Source organism: Juglans regia, chromosome 7 (genome assembly GCF_001411555.2).
Source record: "Juglans regia cultivar Chandler chromosome 7, Walnut 2.0, whole genome shotgun sequence".
In the NCBI taxonomy this organism is placed as follows: domain Eukaryota; kingdom Viridiplantae; phylum Streptophyta; class Magnoliopsida; order Fagales; family Juglandaceae; genus Juglans; species Juglans regia.
This window is the reverse complement of record NC_049907.1, coordinates 7687640-7707323: the sequence shown is the minus strand read 5'-3', so window position 1 is coordinate 7707323 and position 19684 is coordinate 7687640. Positions and strand designations below refer to the sequence as shown.

Sequence of the window (19684 nt, the reverse complement as noted above, 5' to 3'; positions counted from 1 at the left end):
GTATTACAAACTACTCATTCTTTCTCGACCCTTCTTTTTAACCCATAACTAGAGTAACGTATGTCGTATATGTGATGGAGTTTGATCAGAGCCTTCTTTTGGTAAAGACTCACATGCACCATGTTGAGATGGAGTTTGATCAGAGCCTCTTGGCAAAGACTCACATGCACCATGTTTAGATGGAGAGTCAACAAGACAATAAAAATGATAATGAAAATATAAATATAAATAAAAAATAAGATATTATATACTACACTCATATTTTATTTTTATGACATTACCCCCAAGTCTTGAATTTATTATCTTTAAAAACATACATATATTGTATACGCATTCCGATCTCAATTTCATTTAGTCCGGTTTGGATATAAGAAATGTTTTATTTCATATCATCTTATTATTATAATTTTTTTAAAATTCATATACAAAATATAATAAATAATTTAACTTTTTTAAATCTAAAAATAATAATGATATTAAAAATAAGATTTTAATAATATTTTATTCAACTTTTAACTTTCATCTCAATTCATCTAATCTCAACTCATTATCCAAACGACACCTTGAAGCATAAACTAGTCAAGTTCAACCGAAAAGTGAGTGATTTAAGCCCTCTTATTTTGCTTTTAGCCAAACACGAGCTAAGATCGAACTTATTATCAAATTATATTTTTACATTCACACATAATTACAAGTTTGGGCATGTTCAAAAGTTACTTAATTTTGATAAAAATGAATTATTTTCATTATTTTTATAACTTTATTTATAAATTCTTACAAACCGACTTTAGTCTTTTTATAAATATCTTTATATAACTTACACACACATGCATATCAATGATTATATTTATAAAAAATTAAATAATATATACCATATAAAGACCATGATTTTTCTCCAATCATTTTAATTACTAAACACTTTCTTATTGTAAAATAATATTTTTAATATAAAATTTATATATATATATAAAATCAAATGAATTTTAATTTGTGTTAAAAAAGGTCCTCAATTTAAAAAACAACTGCTAAATTCGAGTTAATCTCAAGAAATTTATTAAATAATATTGATTATTTACCGTTCTACTCTTATAAAAAAAATATTAATATGATATTATTCATCAAATATTTGTAATTATTATTTTTAAAAAATAAGAGCTAATATAACGTTAAAGAGTAATGTAGGGATATAATGTATAACATTATTTAAAAAATAAAAGGGGATTTAAACATTAATGGACAATATCGCTTCGACTTCGGGTGGTACTGCATTTTAATTTTATTTTTCTTTAAAAGTTAAACTCTCTCTCTCTCTCTCTCTCTGATTTATCCATTTTGGATTCGCCGACAACCGTCATATCCGTGCAATTCGAAGCTCCTTTTCTCTATTTACCTTTGCAATTGATCTTTCAATCGTCTTCTTCCTCTTCTCACAAGGTACACGATGCTTTCACTTGCATAGAAATGTTTCATATATGTTTGTATTACGTGAATATATCAATATATATAAATATTAGTATCCATGTTGGTGTTTTAAGGTAATTCCTCCCATTGGATCGATTCGGAGGTAAAAATGTGAGAAACTTGAGTGTATTTTTGCATCAGCTGGTTAATAACGTTATTTGAGTTGATAGGTAGGGTTTGGGTAATATGTATGTATGTATATATATATTATTCTTATTTTACTTATAAAAAAATATATATATTATTCTTATTTTCGATGCCTTTTCTTGTTCTTCTGTGTATTATATATATTGGATGTTGTATTCTTTCATGGTTGCTGACAGACGGAGGGTAGGTGTTGATACAAGTGCCTTTCGTAATAGATTTGCTCTTCTATTGGGGTACGTTTGGTTGGTGAGAGAGTTCAGGGAGATGATAAGAAAAGAAATGTGGATTCGACTATCATATGGCAATTGATGAAACTGGAATTTAGCTAAGATGGGCTTAATGATAAGTATGCAACTATGTGGCTTAGTCCAAAGGATTTTTTTTTTTAAATATATATTTAATTTTCTTTCCTGATAATAATGGAAGGTATTATTAACCATTTAAATTGTAAAAAGAGCTGGGCCAAAGTGCAGACGTTGATATGGGTGAGTGGCAAGTTGAGAAATGACAAGCTTAGAATTGACTAGTTGGGATGGTTTTTCGAGAGTGCTATGGAGAGTTATGATCTAAAACAATGTTGGGTGAGGCAGTGAGATTTATTTTTTTAAAAGTTTTTTTAGTTTCAGAAGAGGACGGTACCCCAATTTCAGGGCAGTGAAAGAATGCTATTGGCTCAAGGGCTGCAAAGTATAACTTATGTAAAATGATAGAGATGGTTTTTCATTGAGTCTAGTTGATGGTGGAAGTGTTTGGTTATTGATAATGTGCTTATGCTTTTAGCTCCCTTTTTTCCAATATGTAAGTGCTTGGGAAGTCAGGTGAGGAAAATAATAGAAACTTTGGGCTTGTGTGCTTGGAGCTAAATTTGGAGATGGGTTCATGCTTCCTTTTAGAAATTCTAACGAGGTCTAACAAGTGTATGCGACAATCACAAATAATTAATGTGTAATTATTTTTAGGTTGTGTATTAGAGATCTCTTTATCGCCACGGGTGCCACATTCAGGAAACAAAAAAGAAAAATAGAGTATATTCTAGTTCATACTTGCCATCAGGGTACAGACTAGTGGTCAAAGAATGGGTTCGAGATAAGCTATAGACTCAAACATCTTGGGTTCAATTCCCCATTAGTTGTTCTCCTGGATTACTTGATATATGGTTCTGGTGGGTGGGATCGTGTATCCGGGGTGTACTCCCTAGGGGTGGATCCAAAGGGCCTTAAAAAAAGATACATGACATGTGGAAGTGGAAAAGAAGCTTGGTATGTCTTCTCTAGCTTTTAGAACTTTAAATTAAACCGACTTCAATAATTAGAGAGTCCATTGTTGACATGTATACCTTGTTATAGGTATGCTGTTTTTGATATGTAGAGTTGATGATTTTGCATGACGAAGAATACATCTGAATAAAATGATTCAAAATTCTACCACAAATGTAGATTTGCATTGACATCCCATGAAAGATCTAAATTGTCTTGTGCATTGTGTTAAAATATAAATAAAATGATTAAGTTTGCTTCTTCTCATCAGTTTAAACTATCGGGATAAGTAACGATTTAACATGGTATCAGAGTAGAGGTCTTGAGTTCCAACTTCGACTCCATACTTCACATCTCATTTAATTAAATATTTGATGTAGTAGGTCTACTTATTTTAAGAGAAGTCTAATCTATACATGAGGGGGAGTTTTAGAATAATCAACTGATTAAATTTTTTTTTTATAAGTAATAGATAAATTTTATAAATAATAATGGAATAGGCATAGCCCATGTATACAAGAGGTATACAAAAGAACACCTAAATACATTCTATGAACGGTAAATTAAAGACAAAAGTCATGCACATTGTTCCCATTTAGTATAATAGCAGAAAACCAAAGCATTAAAATGTGTACAAAAAAATTCTGCAGCTTTGCCATTGTGCGCTCCTTGTCTTCAAAACATCATTCATTTCTTTCCAACCAAAGACACCACATGATGCACAATGGGATCATCTTCCACACTGCCGCCACTTGGGAACAACCTTGGATCATTTTCCAATAGCCCAATAAATCCACCACCCTCAATGGCATTATCCAAGCAATATCCACCCTTCTAAAGATCTCATCCCATAGCACTCTTGCCACCTCATAGTGCAATAAGAGATGATCCACTGATTCTCCACTCTTTTTATACATATAACACCAATCCATCACAACACATCCCCCTCTTCCTCAAATTATTCGTTGTTAAAATCTTCCCAAGAGCAGCAGGTCATACAAAGAAAGCTACTTTGGAAGGCACACGAGACCTCCAAACATTCTTCCAAGGGAATACATCTTGACTGTACATTTCTTACTATCATTGAGCCTCCATTGCATTCTATCTCGCTGTGCCATAGGTGTCCCATGGAGTATATCAATCTGAAAAAATTTGAAACGGTGGACAATTCCCAATCATGAAAGTCCCTATTAAAAAGGATATTCTACTGGTAAGAGTCGTGAGAAGATGCCCGCACTTCCGCCACTGAAGCATCCCTATTAATAGCAATACGATAGAGGGCTGGCTAGAAAAACCCTATCTAGAGCACAATCTCCGCACCACACATCCTGCCAAAACCTGACTCTAGTACCCTCTCCAGCCACAAAACGTATATGTTTTTCAAAGCATATCCTATCCTTCATGCTCCCCCCCCCAGCACTTCCGTGTTTAGCATCAATAATCTCCTTCCACAACGTCTCCCCCTCCAAGTGGTATCTCCATAACCAATTTCCTAATAAAGCTTTATTTAATGTTCTCAAATTGCGCACTCCCAAGCCCTCATTCGAGATTGGGGAGCATACCGTAGGCCAATTAACAAGATGAAATTTATTTTCCTACCCCATGCCCCCCATAAGAACATCCGGAAGAGTTTCTCAATCCTATTCGCCACCCTTGCCGGCAAAGGAAACAAAAATAAGAAATAGATGGGGAGATTAGTTAGGATACTCTTTATTAAAGTGAGACGACCCCCTTTCGATAAATTCACCATTTTTCAACCCGCCAACCTTTTCTCTACCTTCTCCACTATCCCATCCCAAATAGCTCTAGCCTTAAACTTTGCACCCAACGAAAGGCCCAAATATTTCATAGGCAATGAAGACACCTTACAATCCAAAAGACTTGCTAAGCTATTGATATTGGGTCCACCGCAACCATATCAAACTTACCAAGATTCACCTTAAGCTCCGACATTGTTTTAAAACATAATAATAGTGCTCGAAGCGATTGAATCTGACTATGATTTGCTTCACAAAAAAGTAAAGTATCATCTGCAAATAGGAGATGTGAGATGATAAAAGAGTCATTAGTGCCATTACCCACCTGGAACCCGAATAGGAACCCTCCAACCGCGGCCTTCACCATCTGGCCAAATGCCTCCATAATTATAACAAACAAAAGAGGGGATAAGGGATCTCCTTACCTCAAACCACGATAACTGTCAAAAAACCCCGCAGGAGTGCTGTTGACTAGTATCGAGAAGCGGGCACACAATTTCGAATCCATGAGATCCATCTGTCGCCAAAACCACACCTCCCGAGCAAATATAATAGAAACTCCCAATTCACATGGTCATAAGCTTTTTCCATGTCAAGCTTGCAAATGATGCCTGGAACTCCCTCCCGCATTCTGTGATCCAAGCTCTCATTTGCAATAAGAACTGATTCAAGGATTTGTCTCTCATGAATAAATGCGTTTTGAGGCTTGGAAATAAGTTGTTCCAACACTGGACTTAATCGACTAGCAAGAACCTTCGAGATGATCTTGTATACCCCACTCACCAAACTTATAGGACGAAACTGCTCAGTTGTCGTAGCCCCATGTTTCTTTGGAATGAGAGCAATGAACATCGTATTAAGGCATTTTTCAAACTTTTTAAAAGAGTGAAATTCATGGAAAACCTACAACATATCCCCTTTCACAATGTCCCAACATTTTTTAAAGAATCCCATCGAAAAACCATCCGTACCCAGCGCTTTGTCCTTGGCCATACCGGTAATGAACTTATAAATTTTATCTTCATCAAAAGGTCTCTCCAAGTAGCTTGCACTCTATGAATCAATTACCTCAAACAACAAATCATCGAGCTTTGGCCTCCAACAAGCCGGTTCCGTGAGAAGGTTCTCGTAATATTGCACAATATGATTTTCTAAATCAGAGGGGGAAGAGATCACTTGAGTACCTAAGTGAAGTGTCTGGATAGTATTGCTATGCCGATGTGAATCAGCTACTTTAGGGAAAAATTTCGTACATTTATCACCTTCTTTTAGCCAAAGGGCTTTGGATTTTTGTCACCATGAAGTCTCCTCCTCCAACAATACCCTCTCCAAATTAGTCACAACTGAACTCTTCCTCAATGATACCTCCTCCGAGGTGTCTCCCATTAATACCTTTTCCTCTAACTCTTGTAACTCCTCCAAAAGGGTAGTCTTTTGGTTTTGATGTTGCCAAAAACCTCCAAATTCCACTTCTTTAAATCTTGCTTCAAGGTCTTAAGCTTACCTGCAAGAATAAAACTGTGAGTGCTTTCAAACTGATACAATGACCACCAAGTGCGCACCCTATCTTCAAAATCATCAGCTACTAGCCACATTTTCAAATTTGAAGTACCGGCGACCCCCATGAATGCCTCCACAATCTAGCCAAATAGGGAAGTGATCTGAGCTCACTCGAGATAGTCTCTTTTGACATAACTCCGAATAATGTGCCTTCCATGATGGAGAGACAATGAATCTATCCAATCTCGACCAACTCTGACTATTTGACGAAGTGAATTCACCCCCAACAAGTGGGAGGTCCATGAGGTCCAAGTCAAAAATGAGCTCCGAGAAATCCTCCATAGCCATAGGATTACAATAATTTCCTGATCTCTCATTGTGATATCGGGTATTATTAAAGTCTCCACTTAAACACCACGGCACTTCCCATAAAGAATATAAGCCCGCCAACTCCTCTCATAATCTTCTCCTGTCACTAACCCCATTCGGCCCATAAATGCCTGCAAAAGCCCACTCCCACCCGTCAACAACATTTTTGAAACAACATTTTTGAAACACACTCCTCGACCGCCTCAATTACTCTTTTATCCCACATTAACAACACACCACCTAAAGCCCCCAAAAAGGCCAAGTAAGACCAGCCCACATATAGACACTCCTATAAACTACGAACAATACTTCTATCAGTAACCTCCTTCTTTGTTTCTTGAAAACACATCAAATCAACCTTCCACATCCGTAATAATGATTTTATACGAAGGCATTTATTGCGATCATTAAGCCTCCATACGTTCCAAGATAGGATCTTAGGTTTCATGGAAACAAAGCGCACCCCTCCCTTCGGCCTATTCCCTTCCTTCGCGTCGCAATTAATAGAACAAGTGAGTCTTTTAAGTTCCCTGTCTCGCTTTGTAGCTGACTTCATTCGACTATCTTCAATTGCTACTAGAAGAGCCCTACACTGTTCTTCAAAGACTACACAAGAAACCCCAACACAAGCTTGTAAATCATCCACCTTCTTAAACACCCACTTCGATGTACACCTCAGTGGATTAAGGCTGGGTGGGAGTGTGCATAGAGGGTTCAGCACCCCCCCCCCCCCCCCCCAAAAAAAAAAAAAAAAAGAAAAATAAAAACAGGGTACTCACTGTCACAAATGGCCAGCTGTAATGCCATCTCAGAACTCACTGAGTCTGAATCTATGTATGCCATCTCAGAACTGTCGCTGGAAACCTGGGGACTAACTCTGTCGAATACCCTAGTATTTCTAATGGAATGGACTCCTCCCGTGTGATCATCGCACTTCCACCCATTATTGGCATCTCTTCCATAGGTGAAACAAGTTTCGGAAGCCCTGCTGTCAGGATTATGGCCGCCGACGGTTCAAACGACAAGCTTGTGGTAGTCGATGCTCCGGCCACCTCACGCGACCTTTTCTGTCGGTGCGCCGGCTTCTCAGACACATTGGAATCACCACCTAAGGTAGTGACTACTCCTCGAGGCTCTGCAAAAAATGATTAAATTTATTTCTCCCATTAGGTTAAGTTTTTAGGAAAGCGGTAATTTAACATCTTGCTACATTACTTACATGCTCCATGTTTTCGTGTCTTGTGCTTCATCAATGAGGTGAAGGTGGAAACTCCCATGTGAATATTGAATATTTAGGAAAATAGATAAAGGATGCAAGTTTGACTTATTGAGGATTTATTTACTCTTTCCAAGAGCTTTAAATATTTGAAAAAAGGAATTTAATTCTCAGATTGGTAGTTTCATATTTTTATGCTTAGGTAGAATTGGATTGGAAATAGTTTACAAATTAGAAACCCAAGGGATGGCGTATAAATCAGACGTCCTAGGTTCTATCTTCATTCTTGGGATCATCATATTGAGGGAATTTTCCATTAAATTATTTGAGGCGCACTTGTGGGAAATTATTTGCCGAGGGCTTGTGCACTCTCGGTGTAATACCCCACTACCCCATGGTTAAGAACGATGTCATTTTTAGAAATCTCGGAGAGCCGGTGTGCTTCAACTGACTTTGACTTAAAAATATTTTCCTTTTATTCTAAAGGAAGCACTAGGTACAAAGATTCATTATAATAAATAAAGTTGTTCTGTATTAAAATACTGAAATCATAAGGGTGTGCGGAAGCATTTATTAAAAATTTCTCGAACTTTGTATTGTAAAAATCAAAATCTCTGTACATGATTTAGGCATCTGCCACATCTCCCTAGGCCAATTCTTGTCTTGCAATCTCTATCTTTATAATATTCTCTCTATCTAATTAAATAACATAATTAAACTTTATTAAATTATGAGATTTAAAACTAAGCCCATATTAAAATAAGCCCATTGTAAGGTAAGCCCAAATCTTAAAATCAATTCACTTCCTGTCATGAATTACAAGTCAAGTGAAATAATGTGTATACTCCTTGTGTACTCGAGTCTTGCCTAATTACGTGAATTAAATCCAACGTGCTTTACGGAAACAACCAAGGCAAATTTCAAGTTGAAACAATAAAGTTTTGACTGAAGGAAGAGAAAGGGCAGCAAGGTAATTGAGCTTTCATTTTTTTATGCTATACGGAAAAGTTACAGACAATCTCATTGGGAAGGACAGCAACCATTTAACACATCTATTTCTAGTGTAAGGTGTTTGATGTTAAAAGAAAATAACAGAGAAGGAAACACAGGTGTTCAGCAACGGGAGAAAAATTGACAGAGAGCTTACTGAGAGAGGAGATCATGCGACGGACTGGAGGTTTTGGGACTCCGACCGAGGGAAAGGCAGGATGCTACGAAGCTGGTGACTAAGCTGAGGGCTATGCGAGAGGGCCAGAGAGTTCAACGGAGGAGAGAGAGATGGGTGGTGTGGCTTACCAAAAGGAGATTGGCTTGGGGTGCAACCTGGCGGCGTGGCCTGTCCGAGGAGAAGGCGCACCACTACACAGTGGTGATTTGTGGTTGTTTACAGAGAACAGAGGCTGGGTTTTCTCGTTTCTCTTTTCTGTGCAAGGCTCTGTAATTGGGGGCTCTAAAACAGGGACTGTGTTTTGAGGAATTGGCCGAGGAAGAGAAGATATATATATATAGATGGAAGAGGGTGTTCGATTTGGAGTCAAACAATGGCTGCCTTGAGCTAACAATTCGGTCGAGAGGGAGGGTGATGGACGTGGGTGTTTGTGAGGTTCTGAAACTGTACTGTACGAGGAAGTTGTGTATAATGAGAATTGTGTGGGTAATCGGTTGGCTGAATCTATTTGATATAACGATGGTTGTGGGTGGCTAAGATTTTAAGAAATTTTTGTTTTTTCTGATAAGTAAGAGATAAATATTATTGATATGTAGGGGTGTAACCGGTCCGGTCTGATCCGGTTTTGGATAAAATCTAGGACCGAACCGGTATGTACCGGTTTTGTATTTTTCAAAACCAATTACGCACCGGTTACCCTCCTAAACCGGTACTTCCGGTTTTACCGGTTTCCGGTCCGGTCCGGTTTTTCGATTTTTTTAAAATGTAAATTTCACAATTTGTCATTAAAAATTTGTTTATAAAAAAAAAATTGATTTAAAAAAAACTGTTTTATACTTTTATTAATATATTAGACTATATAATAGTATTAATATTAGACTATTGGTATAGTTATAAGTTATATATTAGTATTAGTTATAAACTTTTAGTGATTTAGTATTAACATTTTATGTAATAATTTATAAATTATAATAAGAAATTATTTCATATATGAATATATATGTTATATATAAAATTTCACATAAAAATTTATAATTATACATTATATATAAAACTTATATATATTAATATTTAATATATATAAAATATTTTGTATAAAACTTATATATAAAAATATTATTTTTTATTTTTTTTAATCAACCAGTCCAGTTCGGTTCGGTCCAAAAAATCCCGGAACCGGAACCGGCCGGTTTTTACGTTTTAAAAACCGGTTCCGGACCGGACCGATTCAAAACCGGTAAAACCGGTCCTGTTCGGTCCGGTTTTCCGGTTTGAATTTACACCCTTATGAATGAAGTAGGCATAGTCCGTATACACAAGAAGTATACAAAAAAACATCTAAATACATTCTAAGCGCAATAAATTAAAGATAAGAAATCATGAACATTGTCCCCATTTAGTACAATAGCGGAAAACCAAAGCAGTAAAGTGTGGAGGAAAAAGTCTTTCAGCTCCGCCATTGTGCGTTCCTTGTCTTCAAAGCAACGCGCATTCCTTTCCGACCAAATACACCACATGATGCACAACGAGATCATCTTCCACACGGTTGTCACTTGATGACAACCTTGCATCTTCCTCCAACAACCCAACAAGTCCACCACCATCAAAGGCATAACCCAAGCACTATCAACCCTTTGAAAGATCTCATCCCACAACACCCTTATTACCTCACAATGCAGTAAGAGGTGATCCACAAATTTTAAGAAACTGAGAGAGTTTCAGATAAAAGCTGGTAGTAAATCGGTCAGTGGGATTCTAAGAAATGGGAGAGTTCCATATGAAAATGGGTACTACATTTCAAGGGGGCCTCGGTTAGTGATCAATGGATGATAAAGTTTGAAATTTAAAAACACACTTTAGCAGTTCACTTAAGGTAGGACTGGGAGTGATTGAAACTGTATAGGGGACCTCAATTAATGATGATTCTAAAATGAGAAAAATTCTAATGGCCGATCTTAATTTTAAAATGTGTCTAATTGGTCCAATAAATATCTTTGGGTCTTTCAAAAATTTCTTGGGCCAATTTCTAATTAAGTAGGGCCCACTTAGTACATAAAAGTATCCATATTGCATCTCTAATAATACTAGACCGGGTTGTTACACTTGGGGTTGAGACTCTGTCCTGGACACCCGGTGCCAATAAAAAAGATTGCAAATTAGGAGAGTTAACTATGGAATCCACATCTAAAGCCATAGTGAATGAACAGGTATATGCACTGAATAAAAAGAATGTATGCTCGGCATTTTGTTTGGATTGTGATGGCAGAAATCTAAAATTAATTCAGCATTCATCTTTCTCTTTTGTTTGTTTTTTCCTTGCTTGTCATATATTTTCTCTCAAACTTTTGATCTTTCTTCCTGTAAATTTGTCATGATAAAACATTATGGCTCTTCCAGGTACTCTTAAAGCATGCAAACTTGCATTTTGTGGTCGATAAAGTTGCAAACTTTTCCTGTTTTTCCGGTTCAACGTTGAACTAAGAATATTTATTGGGATTGCTGCTGGTAATATTGTTGATGGACTCGGTGCAAAGGATTCTAATATTTTTTGATAAAAAAAAATATTGTTGATGGACTCAGTGCATTATGGCTGGAATGTTGGATAACTTTTACAAATATTAGAAAGTCTGATTGCTAAAGGAAGGCGAGCTTTCATTTGGCCTTCTGGAGCATTTCAGGTCTGACAGGGGTTATACTTCTATTGGAGAGGTGCTTTGTTTTTTCCATCTTTCTTGGTGTTTTAAAATCATTGGAAAATGTCAGAAGTTGATATGGCAGTTATTAAACCGGAGGTATGATACGTATATTTTGCATTACTATGCTATTTCAGTCACTGAAGTTTTCTTGTGATTATTGCTTTTCTTTGGCTTGTTATTTTTCTTGGCTCTTGTTAATTAACTAGCCGTGTTATGTATTTTCTGAATGGTCCTTTCAGTATCATGTGTTTCTTTTAACCTTGGTATGAGGCAAATTGCATATTATCTATCTCATTATTCCACATAATTTGTATATGCAATTCAATCATCAACCTACGTTTATCTCTGGTTTTATTTTTAAACACACACACGCAAGTATTTTATAATGTGATATTACATGGATCCCAATTTAATATAAGCTGTATACCTTGAAGATTGTGGACCTAATTGAAAAATGCTTCATCCATAAAGGGATCTCCCAAAAATAAACTCACATATTGATGTAGTTTGATATGGATCTAATGTGTCACATTAAGCCACGCCGGTTTGTGAGTTCAATTTTATGAGACCCTGTTGTGGGTCTAGGCCTAACTAGGTCAGTTTCCAACTTGTGAATCTTAAGGACCAAAGCTTGGAGAGTTGCAAGTGTGAGAATTTGCGCACCTACATGCATGTGCACAAACACTTGTACATATACTGCAGGGAGTTGAATATCTCTATTTGTTGCGTGGGGCTGGGTGGAGGTGAAGACAGAGTTAAAGGTCTTGGTTATGAACATACACTTTACCCAACAGGCCAACGCCTCCCATCCTTTTGATGGTCTTAATGAAGGCCCATAGATGGGAGAACTAAAGTAAGGCCTTCTGTGCAACACCTCATGTCTTTGCCCCTCCCCCAACCCAAAAAAGAAGAAAAAAGAAAATTGCATGCTGTTGTTTAAAGAATTGGTGGTCTTGTGGAAGATATGGCACATAATTCCTACTGAGATGCGGGTAGACAGATGAACAAATTAAAATGTAAACCATAATGAAAGATGCTATATGATCCTTATTTTTGCATTATACAAAGTTCACATCTGGGTACAGTATAATATACTTGTTAAGCAGTCGAACTGATAATTAGTTCTGTTCAAGGTTGTGCCTCTTTTTCTAGATGTTGTTAGTGCTTGCAGTTTTTTTGTACCTCTTGTGGCCTCAGTTTTTCTAATTTTCTGGTCTTTTAGTTTTAATACTGACCCTGAAGCTGTGTTGTACCAAACGGGATTGACAGATGATGAAGTCCTATATCTGGCTTCAGACTGTTGATGGTTCAATCCAACAAGTGGAGCAAGAGGTTGCCATGTTTTGCCCTATGATATGTCATGAAATAATACAGAAAGGCATGGGATCATCCAAGAACCATGCAATATCTCTGCCACCACGAGTTAATCCTTCTATGTTGAGCTTAATTCTGGATTACTGCAGGTTTCATCAAGTACCAGGTCACTCTAACAAGGTTCTATGTAATTCTAACTTTTGCTTTCATTTTGTTGGGATGATATTCTTTCCTTCGTCTTTAATCCAGGCATATTATAAACCTGAGAAGTGGATGAGTTGTAGCTCAAATGGAACCCCCTCCTCCCATAAGAACAGGGTGGAGTGAGGTTGCAGGTTCAGGATTCATTAGGCGTAACTTTCCAATTAGAAAAAAACGAAACTTGCAAAATCTGGACCTGTTACTCAGCTCTTTCCTTTTTTTCATTTAGTTTTTTAGTGAAGATGACATGATTTTGGGAATGGCTAACGCTGAATGGCAAAATATGAGTTTAACTTCAGGTTGTTCTCTTGCATAGGAACGCAAGTCTTTTGATGAAAAGTTCATTAGGATGGACACAAAGAGGCTCTGTGAGTTGACATCCGCTGCTGACAGTCTCCAGTTAAAGCCTTTGGTTGATCTTACCAGTCGTGCCCTTGCACGAATTATAGAAGGAAAAACCCCCGAGGAGATCCGTGAGATATTTCATTTGCCTGATGATCTTACAGAGGTGTCTGGTGTTTGTGAGATCTGTACGTACTAGAATGCCCTTTTCATTTCCTCTGTTGTTTCTAATGCTAGTCCATTTATCCAGGAAGAGAAACTGGAGCCTTTAAAAAATTCTACAGACGATCCTCGCATTCGACTATTAAATCGACTGTATGCAAGAAAGAGGAAAGAACTAAAACAAAGAGAGAAATTAAAGGTGATTTTGGCATTATTGTTTTATCATGCAAGAAAGAGGAGAACTAAAATAGAGTGAGAAATTGAAGGCGATTTTGGCATTAGCTTTTTTTTTTTTTTCATGCATTCCATAGCATCTTTCAGCATGCATTTATATTTCATAATTGTGTACCTGTAGTTTGGCATGAATTTGCACATCAAATGCATTGCGAAATTGTGTTCATGTGCCATTAATACATAAAACTGTATAGGAGGTTGATGATCATTGGACCTATATGTTTCAGAATGTTGAGACTGAAGAAGAGCGTGCCGATGACCGTTCAGTTGAAGATCTCCTGTCATTTATTAACGGAGGACACGGAGGTATACATGAATGTTTGCCTACTGTATGTTTCATGTTAATTCAGAGGTTTATTTTAGCTCTTCAAAAAAGTATTTGGAATTATGTTCACTGGACTAAACTGGACTTCTTGCGATTGCATGATTATTAACTGAAATCACTTTTGGCCATTCAAGTGTGAAGGTTATACATGAATATGCAATAGAGACCATATAGTGTGAGGAACTTGGGTTGGATTTTTTTTTTTCTGACCCTAACTAGATTTTCTGGAAATGCCCTTCATTTTGGAACATCTTATATGATATAAATTGTGCTAGGCTCCATCAAAATAAGATAAAAGGAGAGCGTGTTGATATTTATATAGAGAGGATGAATATAAAGAGAAAAGAAAGGTGGTATAGAAAAATGGAGATCTGGACTAAATATGAGGAGATTAAAAGATCCACAGAGAGCTAGGAAAGCTGATCAGGTCTGAATATGAAGAATTAAGAAGATCTACAGAGAGCTCAAAAAGAAAACAAGAGAGAGAGAGAACTACATAGAGATATACTTTTTTATTGGTAAAATAAATTTTTATTAAGTCAAGTGAATAGGCGTTGCCCAAGTACACAAGAACGATATGAAAGTGAACACCTAGTTACGAGTTACGAACTAGAAAATGATCCAAGAAAGTCATGAGCGCTAGTTCTATTGAGTACAATAACAGAGCCCAAAAAAAATAAGGTACATAGAGATATACATCGTACACTGCTTGACTCAAAATAATGAAGTCTTTTCACAGGCTTCATGAAATTGATGAAAAAGAAAAGAATGTGTTAGATTCGATCTTGTCATGGTAAAATATCAAGGCCCAAATCCCCAAAGCTTAAGCATTTAAGAAAGTTCCAAAATTAAAGATTTTTAAATAGGAAAATGATACTATGCCCCCTAAGTTTGCCCTTTCAATTTGACCGCTCATGTATTTTATTTTATTTTTTTAATTCTTTTTACTTAATGGTTAAGTGACTATTAGTGTATTGGTTTTTTTTTTTAAATGTTTAAACATGTTTAAAAAATATTTAAAATAAAAATTAAAAAAAAAAAAAGGTGCAATTTGCACTAGGGGGCATGCCCAGCGGTCAAACTTGGGCGGCGTAGTAGCACTACCCTTTTAAATATTCTCCTTATCTTCAGTTCAAAACATGATTGGCAAGATATATTGTTGGAAAAATGATAAACACAACACTTTATACATCAATGTTTTAAATGGAGGGGTATTTTTGTAAAATATCTTTAAAACTAACATTATTTTACAAAAATACCCTTATTTTATAACATGTGTTGTAAAATGTGTTGTGTGTTTATCACTACTCATATTGTTGAGTCAGTTATCATCTTCTAGCAACATTGTCTGGAAATGGTTTTAATATGTTGAACTAAGTTTTTCCACTCATATTGTTGAGTCAGTTATCATCTTCTAGCAACATTGTCTGGAAATGGTTTTAATATGTTGAACTAAGTAGGAAAAACTTAGTTCAACATATTAAATTTAAATAATTCTACTTATCATTCCACACACCACATCTTTTTTTAATTTTGTTTTTCCTTTTTCCTATAACACGTATATGGTGTATGGATGATGAGTAGAAAAACTCAATTAATTTAGTAAGAATAAAATAAATTAAAAATTAAAAAATATGTAAAGTGTGTGGTGTGGGATGATGAGTAGCGGCCCTCATTAAATTTTTCTTACTTAAAAAAAAACTAACTAGGAAAAACTTGTATGGGGAGGGGGGGGAGTACGCACAACCATGTTTGACTAAAGGAATAAGCCAAAAAACTGAATTTGGCTCAGGAGAAAGGAGGCTTGGGGGTTAACAGTGACTATGAAATCCTAGCAAAACATAAACTTGTGTAAGCAATCAAATGGAGTCACCTTGAGATGCTTAGGCTGGGTTTGGATACATAAACCTCCTTATCTCATCTCATCATTACGACTTTCCCAAATTCTCATACAAAAATATAATAAACAATTCAATTTTTTCAAATCCCAAAATAAAAATAATACTAAAAAATTATATCTAACAATATTTTATTCATCTACTATTCAAAATATCTCATCTGAACTGTCTAACCTTAGATACCCCCAACATCTTGCTGTGGGTCTACATCAAATATAGAGATTTGAGTCTTTGGTGGGATCTATTACTGGGCTGACATATTATTAAATATTACTTTTAATACTTCAATGGCAATTTTGAATTTTGTATCTGTTCGCATTTTTTATTTGGTCAGATATTTTTTTGTTAGCTCTATTTAATGAACCATGCAGTATTAGAGAATTGAGAAATTCATATACATGGATAAATACATACATTCAGGCATCTTAATTATTGTTTTTATCTGGGTTTCATGCTACTGCCCGTCACTGGCTGTGGGAGTATTATAGATACTTTTGAAAGCACAATGGGTTGTGAAGTGTAGCTTCTTCTTTTCCCCTTTATTTCATTTTTAAGGCCTCATTAGAGGTAAGGAAATTATGTTTCTGTTTCACAGATTCCAAGGGGGATAAAACTTCCAAGGGCAAAAAGAAGAACCGGAGAAGAAAAGATCAACTGAAAAATGCTTCTGTAGAAGAATCCATTGAAACCCATGAAAAGGTCTGAACCATCATGTGATTAAATCTTTATTTTTCCCCGTGAATGATCATTGAAACTTGATACGCGTATTCCTCAGAACTGTTGAGTCATTATTTTTTTCTTCACATGTATTAGGATTCAGATGGTCTTAATTTTGAATGCCATGGTGCTGAAGTTGACAAGTTGCGGTCCAATCCTAGTGGGACATCAAAATTGCCAGATGCGGAAGATGAGACTTTTCCGCATAAGGTTGAGTTTGATGATGGCGATATCGATGATGAGATTGACCCTGCACTGAAGGAGAAAATTGATAGGTGAGCTGGACAGGTTTCTGGTTATTGAATATGCTTACTACTCATGAACAGTGAAGATATTAGCTTTATTTTTTTAGCTTCTGGCGCTCCTATTTGTGACTGCACAAATTTTTTTCAACATATAAAAAAGGAGTATGTGGAGCTGAAATGGGTGTAATAGGGCTATCCATGTATTTTCTTACTGTTTTTCTAGTTTATTTTTCTGTTGGATAGAAATCTTACCTTGAGAAAAGCTTAGAGAACAATAAACTCTCTTTGATGAGTTGCCAGTTGATCTCAGTGGCTAATAACCTTTAGCAAAATTAAGATTCTATATTCCCTAAATTCATTACATCCTTTCTGAACCCTATTGTAAACATGAAGATGTTGAAAGGTGATGGAACTTGGGATGGAACAGTCTCTTTTTACTAGGGTTGGAATTATTGCCTCCTTGAAGAGGTTGCCTCAGTGTACTGGGGCGTTTTTTGTGATTTTTTTATTTTTCCTTGGAAAAGAAGGGGGGGGGGGGGTTACATACTAGTAAAACTCTTGAAATGCAAATGAAGTTGATAAAACTCTTGCTGGGCAATACTGCTTTTCATTGTAGAGGTTTGTTAAAAAGTTACATTAATCACAATCTGTTTACTGTTTGGTAGATATATATGCCTAAAGTGCTTTTAAAGTTAGTTACAATAAAATAAAAGCTTCAATTTGGTGCTTTTTAAAAAAGTGGGTTTTCAGCTTTTTTTCAAGTGCTTAAAGCACTTTTGATAAATTTACCAAAAATACCATTTTTTTTCTTTTAGGAAAAGAGCTTTTAGACTGTTAAAAAGTATTTTTTAATCTTCCAAGCTTAAAACCAAACGGGCACTTAGTAGTGGGGTCAATATTTTATTCGGATTGTACAATACATGTTCTATGATATTGAAATGGTATTATTGTTTAAAGTTAGAATGTTAGATCTAAGCCGGTGCTTTTATTGACATCGGCTTCAACTTTTTCTCCATCTGTCTATTCTCCTATTGATCTATTACAGGAGAATGCCTTTGAGGATTTCGTGGACTTAGATTATCAATCCAAATACTGCATTCATTTCAAATGCTGTAACCTCATTGTATTGATGTGTTATTGCATCCATATTCCTGGATTGGTATATTATCGCTTCTGTGGGCAGCAGGATATTTGCCCCACCTCTTATTTGTCCATCTGAACTTTGCCACGGACTCGAAAGGGTGAATTGATGTGTTTTGTGGGGGAGAAGTTGAAATCATTTTAATCATCACGATACTCATTTTTGTGGAATAGGAAATATTTTCAACTGTTACAAATACCGGATTTGAGGCAATCGCAGGTTGCTTAGGACCCTTCACAGGAGTCTTTCCTTTCTTTTCCTCCCATTCTTATTTTAGTCATTTTCATCTCATTCTGTCAAAAGAAAGTTGTTCAAATAAATACCAGTTAGATAGAAGAACAATTGCATCTTTGGACATGTTTCAGCATCATACCTTTAATTATTTTTTCTTATTGTCTTAACAAAATGAATTATCTTTTGACTCAGGGAGGTGGAAGATTTTGCCCGGAGATTGAATTCAGACTGGCCTGAAAGGATGCAAGAAATCCTTTCGTTGGGCCAAGAAAGACGACCAGTAAACGGAAATGGATCCTTAAGGAGATACGCTAGTACGGCTACTTGACCCTCATTTTTGAAATTTTATCAATTTTTTTCTGAAGAAATGATAGTTGCAATCATGATTGTGCAAGCGTAGTGCAATTATTTTGAAAAAAGTGAATAAATACGGAATTTACATGAAAAAAATAATAATTTTTTAATAGTGGATTTCATTTTTTTTCAAAGCGGCTGCACAGTACTTGCGCACAGCACGACTGTATATATCATTACTCTAATACTCTTCTTCTGCACTCATGGAGTAATGGCTGCAATGGTTTTGACCAGATTCGGTATATGGAATTACTACTTTTCCCTCACTTTTGAAATTTGTTTCCACGTATAGGACCAGATTCGGAGTGGAATTAATGATCCTAAAAAATATGGATGCGCTCTCGGATTGGCCAATGGCTGGCTGCAACAGTTTTGATCAGATGCTTATCAGACACTACTGATAGAGTTGCTATTGTCACCAAATGTGGATTGACATGCGAGCTTTATTTTTTATTCTTTGGTTTAATTTTTTTTTTCCTTTGTTTTCTTATTGCTTGGTTGTGCTAAGCCAGGACGTAATTTTGATTCTGGGTGCAACCTGTATTCTGTGGGGGCAAGAAATAACCAACAGGAGAAAAAAAACAAAAAATCAATCTGCTTTTTCCGAGCTAATGTTAATTGTCACAAGTTTGTTCGAGGTTGCATTTTGGGGTAGGCCCTTATCACTGGAATCCGTGTACTTTAAGGGACTGAAAGTTCTGATTTTGTATATGATTACTGAAATAAATGAATTTTGTACTTTATGTTCAAATTGGAAAGGCAATTGTCGCTATTGTTTTTTTTTATTTATTTATTTAAAAAAAATAAAAAATCTATTCATAATCTATTTTCTTATCATTTTATGATGTAACATTAGATAATAAATTCACAAATAAAATAAATAAATAGTCGATAATCATTTAATGTCACGTTATAGAATGATGAGTATGATGAGTAGTAATTACTCC

At 35.8% G+C, this 19684-nt stretch overlaps 1 protein-coding gene across 2 annotated transcripts; it reads left to right on the top strand.

Moving 5' to 3' along the window:
• The first annotated feature begins 1305 nt into the window (after positions 1-1305).
• Positions 1306-19495, top strand: LOC108990873 (SKP1-like protein 21). 2 transcript variants are annotated; one of them, XM_035692527.1, is made up of 10 exons: positions 1306-1434; positions 11272-11666; positions 12840-13064; positions 13402-13593; positions 13678-13788; positions 14051-14129; positions 16642-16745; positions 16860-17038; positions 18576-18697; positions 19030-19495. In XM_035692527.1, the coding sequence occupies exons 2-10, from the start codon at positions 11631-11633 to the stop codon at positions 19050-19052; spliced, it is 1071 nt and encodes a 356-aa protein (XP_035548420.1). In that variant the 5' UTR covers positions 1306-1434; positions 11272-11630; the 3' UTR covers positions 19053-19495. The 2 variants fall into 2 exon arrangements, with proteins under 2 accessions (XP_035548420.1, XP_035548421.1); XM_035692528.1 differs by lacking the exon at positions 1306-1434 and adding an exon at positions 7254-7603.
• The last annotated feature ends 189 nt before the right edge of the window (positions 19496-19684 follow it).